This window comes from Centropristis striata, chromosome 3 (assembly GCF_030273125.1).
Source record: "Centropristis striata isolate RG_2023a ecotype Rhode Island chromosome 3, C.striata_1.0, whole genome shotgun sequence".
Classification (NCBI taxonomy): domain Eukaryota; kingdom Metazoa; phylum Chordata; class Actinopteri; order Perciformes; family Serranidae; genus Centropristis; species Centropristis striata.
Genome location: NC_081519.1, coordinates 43,823,490 through 43,834,203, shown reverse-complemented (window position 1 = coordinate 43,834,203; position 10,714 = coordinate 43,823,490). Strand labels below are relative to the sequence as shown.

Below are 10,714 nucleotides of genomic sequence, written 5' to 3'. Positions count from 1 at the left end.
AATTAAATTAAAAAGTATATTAATTTATTTTTATTACTTACTTATATATATATATATATATATATATATATATATATATATATATATATATATATATATATTACTTATACAAATGACAATAAAATAAAAATAAAAATAATATTTTTGTTATTATTATTATTATTGTTATATTATTATTATTATTATTAATATTGTTATTATTATTATTACTGTTATTTTTATTTTTATTTTTATTGTTATTATTATTATTTGTTGTTATTATTATTACTACTACTGTAATTTATTTTTAAAACATTTTAGAATTATTATCATTAATATTATTTTATTTTTGTATTTATGTATTGTTTGTTGGCGGAACAGTTTGTATTTCATGTGGTTTTGAACATTCTAAAACTGGGTGAAATTAACATTTAAATGTTTATTTCTTGTAATAAAACAAAACAAAACAAAACAAAACAAAACAAAACAAAACAAAATAAACAAAACAAAGTCAAACAAAACAAAACAGAACAAAACAAAACAAAACAAAACAAAACAAAACAAAATAAAATAAAATAAAATAAAATAAAATAAAATAAAATAAAATAAAATAAAATAAAATAAAATAAAATAAAATAAAACAAAATAAAACAAAACAAAACAAAACAAAACAAAACAAAACAAAACAAAACAAAACAAGCCTCTCACCTCTTGGCGTTTGATCTCTTTGGCGCTCAGCGTCTGCGTCGCTCCGAGTCGGACGTCGAACGTTTCGCTCCACAGTTTACTGTCACGCCGTTTGGCGGCGGGCGCCGAGGCCGAGGAGCCCCGCATGGCCGTCATGGAGGAAGAGGAGGAGGAGGAGGAGGAGGAGGATGAGGAGGAAGGGTTGGAGACGGTCGCTGAGATAACACGTGTCTTCATCGTGGAGGAGGAAGAGGAGGAGGAGGAGGAGGAGAAGGGAGGAGGAGGAGCTGCTCGCTCCGTCTGAGTCTCATTACGGAAACTGATGGATCGCTGCAGAGACACACAGATGGTGAAATAATACGTTTAATTATTATAAAATACAAAACTGTAAACAGGATAATATCAATATTTATTGTAGATATTTTACTGCTGTTGTCAGCAATATTTTTGGTTTTATTTTTAGCATCCGGGCCAAACTAACAAACAGAGAAACAAAATCAGTAAAACAGGAGGTCGTAACATTGATCTAAAGGATTACTTATTATTCAGGAATAAATCTAGTGTTTATATTTCAGTAACATGGATAAAATTTGTAAATTGTACCTTTAGTTGTAGCAGACATTAAAATAAACAAGATATAAGAGAAAACTATGGTCTAAGAATTTTTTCCATGACTGTATTTTTTTTGTCATTTTGTGTCTTTTTTGGTCAAATTGTGTATATTTCGGTAATTTTGTGTAATTTTTTGGTCATTTTTACATCTATTTTTTGTCATTTTGTGTCATTTTTACATCTACAGTCATGGAAACATTGTTGATAATAACCAAAATCATTATCAATAAAACCATGTTAAATTAGCGCTGCAGAGACACAAAAATGGTGAAATAATACATTTTAATTATTATAAAATACAGAACTGTTAATAGGATAATATCAACATTTATTGTAGATATTTTACTGCTGTTGTCAGCAATATCTTTGGTTTTATTTTCAGCATCCGGGCCAAACTAACAAACAAAATCAGTAAAACAGGAGGTCGCAACATTAATCTAAAGGATTACTTATTATTCAGGAATAAGTCTAGTGTTTATTTTTCAGTAACATGGATAAAATTTGTGAAAAACATTATTATACCTCCTTGTTTTCTTCAGTTTATTGTTCATTTTAATGTCTGGTTCAACTAAAGGTTCATTTGTTTGGACAACTATAATGATAACAACAAAAATATCTGATAAGAGTTTAATTTAAGAGCTGATATCTAGACATTTAACATGGTTTTATTGATAATGATTTTGTTTATTATTGATAATGATTTTGTTTATTATAAATTGTTTATTATCAATAAACAAAATCGGTTGAAGGTGTGCCTCAGGGCTCAGTGTTAGGTCCTCTAGACATTTTCCATGGTTTTCTTGATAATGATTTTGGTTATTATCAAAAGTATCATTTTGGCTGTGAAGTGTTCTTTAAATGTATAATCTGCGTTGTGATTGGCTGATCTTCACCTGCAGCGTCTCTCCGATCCTCTTCAGCGGGGCGGTTTTGACGGGCGGCAGCAGGGCGGCCAGAGACGTCACCCTGGAAACCAGTTTACTGCGCTTGGTGCCGGGCTCCTGAGGAGACAAGACAAACTCATCAAACTACAACTACAACCTACAACTACCAGAGGTGGATCACATTAAAACATGTCTGCAGCACAATCAGCAGCCTGCAGCTGATGGAGAAACAAAAGTTCAGATCAAAAATGTTACCACACAGCATTAAAAACTAGAAAATGTATCAAGAAATTTTGAGTGTGCTTGACTCTGGCCAGTGACTTTCTCCCATTGATTATTGGATGGCTTTGGTAGCTAAGCAACCAGGGCCAGGTGGCGTCCACCAATCAGAGCAGAGCAATCAACGGAAATCAACTGCAGCTGTGGAATTTGACGCCAATGAGATAGACAAGAAAACAGCTAAAAGTTTCTCTCGAACAGAAAACATTTTAGTCCAAACCATAGCTCCTATCATTGATCCGACTTCACTTTGAGCATCCTCAGTTCTTCACTTTGAGCATCCTCAGTTCTTCACTTTGAGCATCCTCAGTTCTTCACTCTGAGCGTCCTCAGTTCTTCACTTTGAGCATCCTCAGTTCTTCACTTTGAGCATCCTCAGTTCTTCACTTTGAGCGTCCTCAGTTCTTCACTTTGAGCATCCTCAGTTCTTCACTTTGAGCATCCTCAGTTCTTCCTGAACGTCTACATATGTGTTTTGTGAAGAAAAATGAAGAAATTGTCTTTTTAGAGCGATCAGAAGAAACTGGTAGCTCTGGTTTCCTCCAGAAATGTTCCCTCCTTTTTCCCATAGAGGTCTATGAGGCTGTGGGTGGTGTTGGTGGGTCATCTTGTCCGGTCACTCAGTTTGTGAGGACTAAGCAGATTTAAACAAGGTCCATACTGCTTCCATTACTTAATGATGGTTTAACTGAACTCTGTGGGATGTCCAGTGAAAGTCTCCTGACTTCTACTGTTCAATGATCTTTTCTCTGAGTTACTAGAAGTGTTCTTTTGTCTTCAAGTTGCAGTTGTAGCAGGAATAGTGATGAACCAGAGACTGGAGCTCCAGACCAAAGTTATTATAGTTAACGAAAACTAACGAAATAACGAAAACTAGAATTGATTTTTTTTTTTCGTTAACTGAAATAAAAATAAAAACTAGAGTTTTTAAAAAAACAATAACTAACTGAAACTGTATTGTGTGGTTATAAAACTAACTAAAACTAACTAAAATTATAGTGAAAATGTCCTTAGTTTTTGTTTTTGTCAACTTTTTTCATTCATAATTCAGTGTTTCTATTTGAACATGCAACACATGGTGAATATGTTTACTGAGACTGGGATGTTTACACTAGAACCAAAATACAAAACACTCAGAACTGTAAGAGTTAATAACCTTATTGAGGCTGAGATGGATAAACCAAAGGAAATAAAGGCTAAATTTATTATGACCACTTTGAATGTCGCACCCAACACATAGCCCATTACAAAAAAACTAAAACTAACACTAAAACTAATAAAAACTAAACTAAAACTAAGCATTTTCAAAAAATAAAAACTAAACTAAAACTAGAAAACTCACTCTAAAAACTAACTAAAACTAACTGAATTTGAAAACAAAAATTCACAACGAAATTAAAACTAAAACTAATGAAAAATCCAAAACTATTATAACCTTGGTACAGACACATGTTTTTATACTAAAACCACATGTCACACATCAGCTGTACTCAGGTGATCTCCGTTTACTAACTGTGACTCTGTTGAATCAGGTCATTTACTTTAAATGAACACTTATTCAATCTTTTTTTTTTACCTTATATATTTTTAATTAATTGATACTATTTTGTAAAAATCTGTTTTCACTCTGATATTAAAGAGGGATTTTTGGAAATTATTTTTTTTAAAGGCCAAATTATATCGACATGGATTTCATGTGTAAAAGCAACAAAAGGGTGAAACATCCAAGAGGGATGAAGACTTTTGCAAGCTGCTGTACACATCGGCGCAGTTATCTCTTTATGTTTTTGTAGACAGCTTTTTGGGTGGGAAACTTGATCATGTTTCCTGAGTCTGGTTTTGCTTCCTAACATGCAATCTCTGCAGCTCTGAGTCACAAATATTCAGTTTACAAAACAGGAAAATCTGCAGATCTTCTCACTGGAGAACGTTTCCTTTATAAATGAATTAGTCCATGAAATGATGCAATATAAAGTGTTTTCTGTGACTGGACCAATGAGTAAATAGAGGAAATGTTTTTGGGACGACTTGTCCGCCGAGTCTGACTCCTGTCGTCTAGTCGGAGCTCTTAAACATCAGTGTGTGTGTGTGTGTGTGTGTGTGTGTGTGTGTTTGCGGGAAAGTTTACACTGTATTGTTAATGAACGACAGCTTAAACAATAGAGTGACTCAAAGTCCTTTCCTCTCAGACACACACACACACACACACACACACACACACACACACACACACACACACACACACACACACACACACATTCTTGTACCTCTATCTTTGTGAGGACCCTCATTGGAACAGTGAATTCCCTATCAAGGTTATAATAGTTTTGGATTTTTCATTAGTTTTAGTTTTAATTTTGTTGTGAATTTTTGTTTTCAAATTCAGTTAGTTTTAATTTGTTTTTAGAGTGAGTTTGCTAGTTTTAGTTTAGTATTTATTTATTTTAAATGCTTTAGTTTTAGTCTAGTTTTTATTAGTTGTAGTGTTTTGTAATGAGGTATTTGTTGGGTGGGAGATTAAAAGAGGTCACAGTAAATTTTGCCTTTATTTCCTTTGTCTGATCCATCTTCATTATGTTTTAAAAAGGTTGACAGAGATGAAAACGAAGGACATTTTCACTATAATTTTAGTTAGTTTTAGTTAGTTTTGGAACCACACAATACAGTTTCAGTTAAATATCATTTTTTGAAGCTCAAAAAGCCTTTAAAGAAGTGAGGACCGGCCAAAATGTCCTCTCTTTGTTGGTTAAAAACATGTCCCGGTCCTCACTATGTAGGAAGTACAAGAACACACACACACACACACACACACACACACACACACACACACACACACAGAGTATCGAGTGGTTCTGTGTGTAAATGCCACCAGGCTGCTGTCTGTATTCAGACTTACAGTAAATCAATAAGTGTGGAACTGGAACACAGGAACCATCGACTCTGTTTCCATCAACAACAGGAACCAGTGGACCAAAAATAAATCGACCTCCACAGGTTTTTTTTTTTTTTTTTAAATTGCTCTGAAGTCCCAGAAAGATTTTCAACTTCAAGTTCAAACCTCAAATCAACTGATCTTTCAGATTTGACCAAAACAAACTGTTTTCTTCAAATCAACAGTAAAGAGGAAACAGAAACATAAAGCTTAAAGCTTGTAAACATTAGTTACACTATGACATTAAATTATTTTTATATGCCTATATATAGGCCCTTTACTGCTATTATTCACTAGATGCTTTTTATTGAATTTGCACAAGCACTTGTTTTAATATTAGGTGTTCTAACGCCTTTACACTGTCTGTCTGTTTTATGTACTGTATGTGATTTTATGTCTATTCAGACGTTGGAGTCTGCAATAAAGTTTTTGATATTAAATCAGTGTGTTTTCTTTAGCCAGGATGATAAATAATCAGTTTATTTGCTTCAGTCTTGAGAAGTTTCCATCGGACTCGTTGAAACAGTTTGTGTGTGTGACGAAGCTTCAGCTGATTCAATCTGACAAAGATCAATAATAATCAACAGACTAATTATATAATCACAGCAGACTGAGTTTAATTAAAAAGAAGAAGAAAAAAAACTAGAGCTGCCCTAGAAACGTGTGTAATAATTCATTTTTCCTCTGTAATACAACAAAGATTGGTGCAAATAGTCATTTTGACTTAAAATATTGAGTCAAATAATAAGTTTTATTTGAGTTAACTTCATTGTCTTTCTTGTTTTGTCATAAAATTATTTTGCAGCATCGACACTCAAATATTTAAGTTGAAACAACAAGTTGTGTTTTACAGTGTGGTGTCTAAACTGATTATTATCATCTGAATCCACACAAACTCTTTTCTGACTGACAATTAGGGGATTTTTAATTTTTTAACTTATTTTTTTAACCGTGACTGTGGCTGTTCCCAACTCAGTGATGTTTAAAATGTATTTAAAAATAAGACTCACCTGTTTACAGCTGCCATTTACTTTACTATTTAAATACATTTATTTAACATTTTAACCACATAACTAACCTTTACTCTTAATTTTTTATATATTTTTTATTATATTTAAGCTGTTTTTTTTGTTTTAATAGAAATTCAAAAGATCCTTTTTTAGTTTGTATTTCTGCTCTTTGTCATGATGCTTTTCATGTCTTTTCACACCATAATATGTCTAATTAATTGATTAATTAAGTCATTTTATGCCAGAATTATGACCAGAACAACTTGACTCACAGTGCTGAGCTTCATCTCAGATTAATCTTCAGGTTCTCAGCTTTCAGATGATGTCATCACGTCTATCTCTGTTGACCTGCTATCTCCCCCTAAACATCCACTGACTATAAGCCCTAACTCTCTATAAAAAGGAGCAGAACGATAAGGAGTTAAACCACAACACAGTTATAAAAGCAAGCAAAGTATTCAGTAGTTGTTTTGTAATGTTAACTGGTTTTTAAGGACAAAAATAGAGGCGTTGGCATGTAAAAGTTTGGGACTCCGTGTTCTGACTGTGACCAAGTGTTTATTATTGTCACCATGACAACAAATAATAATAACTAATTATTTGTATAGCAACTTTGGAAACAAGGTTACAAGGTCTTAACAGTAAACCAAAGAGAGCTACAAACACAAAACAAAAACACTTAAAAAAAGAAAGGTGAAAATATTTTCCTGTAGATATTAAAAGTACAAATGCTGCTGTGAAATGTAGTAAACAACATAAAAAGTGAGATTTAAAAGATGAAGCTGAGTTTTCCCGATGTGTTATCGTTCTCTAAACTTCACCAGGTTTACACGTTGTTCTGTTGTTGTTTACACGTCGTCCTGTTGTTGTTTACATGTTGTCCTGTTGTTGTTTACATGTTGTCCTGTTGTCTCGTCAATCATTCCATCAGATCAGAAAAAGTTGAAACGCTACGTGTCATTCTGGAGGCATCAGGTCACAGAGGAAACATTAAAAACATCATGAGGCTCCGACACGAGGCCCGAGGCTTCTAAAGTTTATTTACAGTCGCAGTAAACAAACAGTCCCCGCGGACAAACAGCTCTGTTTGTTTTTATAAACATCCCAGAGGCCGTCAGTCAGGTGACCCTCTGTATGAATATTATATTTATAAATGATGACAGAGAACATTAGTGGTGTACTCAAACGAATAAACTTACATAATAGATTTAATTGATTCAGTAAAAATAATTTCTACGGTTCTTGTGTTTCAGTTTCTGTCTGTCTGACTGTCTGTGTGGCGTCCACCAATCAGAGCAGAGCAATCAACTGCAATCAACTGCTCCTGTGACATTTGACACCGAGAGAGAAAAATAGCAAAAAGTTCCCCAGGAACAGAAAGCGTTTTAGTCCAAACCGTAGCTCCTATCATTGATCTGACTTCACTCTGAGCATCCTCAGTTCTTCCTGAACGTCTACACATAAATACGTAGCTAAGCAACCAGGGCCAGGTGGTGTCCACCAATCAGAGCAGAGCAATCAACTGAAATCAACTGCAGCTGTGGAATTTGACACCAATGAGATAGACAGGAAAACAGCTAAAAAGTTCCCCTCAAACAGAAAGCATTTTAGTCCAACCCGTAGCTCCGATCATTGATCCGACTTCACTTTGAGCATCCTCAGTTCTTCCTGAACGTCTACATATGTGTTTTGTGAAGAAAAATTAAGAAATAGTTTTTTTAGAGCGATCAGAAGAAACTGGTAGCTCTGCTTTCCTCCAGAAATGTTCCCTCCTTTTTCCCATGGAGGTCTATGAGGCTGTGGGTGGTGTTGGTGGATCATCTGTGGTCCTACGCCCAAACTAGAACTCTGACAGCTTTACCACACCAATGTGAGGGACAAGACACATTTTACTACGTTTATATCTATAAATTATTTTTATGTATATTTATGTAGAGTGGTATCTGTGCCCTCCAGCGCAGTTTACAAATGTATTTTTAGACAATTTTTCTCTCCCTCTACACTCTAGAGATGATGTCACCACTCTAGCCTCTCCATAGGGTTACATTGGGGGGATTTTTTGCCGTGTTTTTGCCGAATAATTTGAAAACCGTTTGTCGAAACCCTTAGAAAAGTCATAGCACACTTATCATGGCTGAGCCGGTCCATTTGATACCTTTTTAGTGTATGTGAGACCAAAACTCTGGGAGGAGTAGTTGACCGAAAAAAAACATGGAAGAAACGGAAGAATAAAATCTAGGATTAAGCCCAGTGGAGAGTTTATAGCGGCTCTTACAAGCACACTGAATTAAAATTTTCAAGTGTGTTTTTTATGTTCGTGGCATCTCAGCAGATAAAGGATTTGAGGTAACAGAACTCTGAGAGTAATGTCCATTAGGTTTGTGTGGTATTATAGTATTATAGTATTACAGTTTATTACTGTGTTGGAGATATATACAAAAACAAATACCACCATATACCGTTTATACAGCGGTGAGATCTCAGAAAGGTTTGACAGTATGAAAGAACGGATAATGTCCGAGCTGTACGTCAATGGAACAAACTGACTAAAATAACAACAGAAATCCTTCAGTAAATGCAAAAATATTAAGTGAAACTATCACAAAACTTGACTGTGATCCAACAAGTTCATCAAAAAATAAATAAACCGTTTTAGAGCCAGGTTGATATATTAATTGACCGATATTATTAAGAGAAATTGTCCTATTAAAGCCACATCTGTATCTATCTGTATTTATATTTTGCAACATGCACAAACTCTGAGAAATGTTAACTGTTGAGTCGGTCTATATTATAAATATTGTTAAATATTTTTATATTTCTTTGTGTTTAAATTGTTTATTCTAATATATTCCTTGTTAATATTGCTTGTTCACTATTTCTTGTTATTTAGCCCTTCTGTTATGTTTGTTTTTTCAGGGGCATGTTTAATTATCCAAAAGTGTCAGAAACTAAAAAATCCCAATAAACATTGTTTATATTTATTAATAACTCCATTGCTAACCATTTCAATCAATATTTAGTGCCATAGTGTTCTTTAGTTCTCACAGATCAGGTTCAATGAGGAGAATTCACTCGTTTTTCAGAAAAAAATGCATGTTAAACCTTTGGGAAGACCTACATATAAGATACAATAGTTTTACATGACATTGATTATTTTAAAATTTTTACTTCATATTTAAAAAAAAAATCTTTTTATGGAAAAATACTTTTAACTATTTTTTTAAAAACTGAAATTGAAATGGGTCAATTTGACCCACAACATAAGAGGAGGGTTAATTGATGCTGTTGTGGGACTAATTAAGGAATATCTTATATTATCTTAAAATTATAAACATGCTTGGGCTGATTTAGAAATGATGTAAGATAGCTATTTAATTTTATTTATTCTTTATTTAAGCTTTAATTCATAGCTTTTAACTGATGAGAGCTGAGGACAGCAGCTATATTTACTCCGTCTGTAGTTTCTGGAGGATCTGTCTTACCTCCACCTGTTTGCCCATCTGGTTGTTGTTGTTGTTGTTGATCCCTTTGACAAACTCCACAGAGAGTCCAGACTTTAACCGGTGAACCAGCAGGCAGAGGGGGCTCGGCCCCACCATACTGGACCCCTCCAGACTAGTCCTGGTCCTGGAGCTCCCAGAACACCAGGACTCTTTTCTTTTTTCTTTTTTAAAAGGGTCCTGGAAGAGTTTGGTTCCAGCTGAGACTCTTCAGGAGACGTTTACAATGGTACAAAGAGCTTAACTCCAGCAGAGAGTCTGGAAAGAGTCTGGTACTGGTTTTAGGGGTCCAGAGAAACCAGCAGAGCTTCCAGGAGAGACAACATGGTGGTCAGACACTAGAGATACTGAATCCACAAGAGTCTAGAGAGACTTTTGGCTCCAGAATATGTCTGATATTCATCAACCTTTAAGGCTCCAGGAGCAAATTTGTTTCCAGAAATCCAGCAAAAGTTCTTTAAATATCCACAAAGACTGTAGAGAGAAACATCTGCTGCTGTGTGTCCTCTGAAGCGTCTTCAGGACATTAATATAAATATAATAAAGGTCCTGTTGGTTTGTTCCAGCTCTGTGTCTGATGAAGCTTCTGGCTCTAACTCCTGTTTATTCTCTCTCTCCTCCCACTCTGAGAATAATAATCCTCTCTCTCTCTCTCTGACTCACTTGTTCACTTCACTTCCTTCCTTCCTTCCTTTCTCCTCTTGCTTCTATATTTTAATGTATACTCTCAGCCTTTAACAATAAAGACAAGAATCAGATATTATATAATATTTTCTCTTAAGAAAAACCAACAATGAAAGAATCCAGTAATAAATCCTGGTGGTTTTT

General features: G+C 34.4%; 1 protein-coding gene across 1 annotated transcript in view; it reads right to left on the bottom strand.

The window, feature by feature from the left end:
• arhgef3 (Rho guanine nucleotide exchange factor (GEF) 3) overlaps nt 1-10,714 on the bottom strand; it is a 34,836-nt gene that overhangs the window by 9,056 nt on the left and 15,066 nt on the right. The window contains exons 3-4 of the mRNA XM_059330304.1: nt 2,172-2,279; nt 688-996 (exon numbers count right to left, since the gene is read on the bottom strand). Of these exons, the coding sequence (XP_059186287.1) occupies nt 688-996; nt 2,172-2,279 (417 nt within the window). The remainder of the gene's footprint in view (nt 1-687; nt 997-2,171; nt 2,280-10,714) is intronic.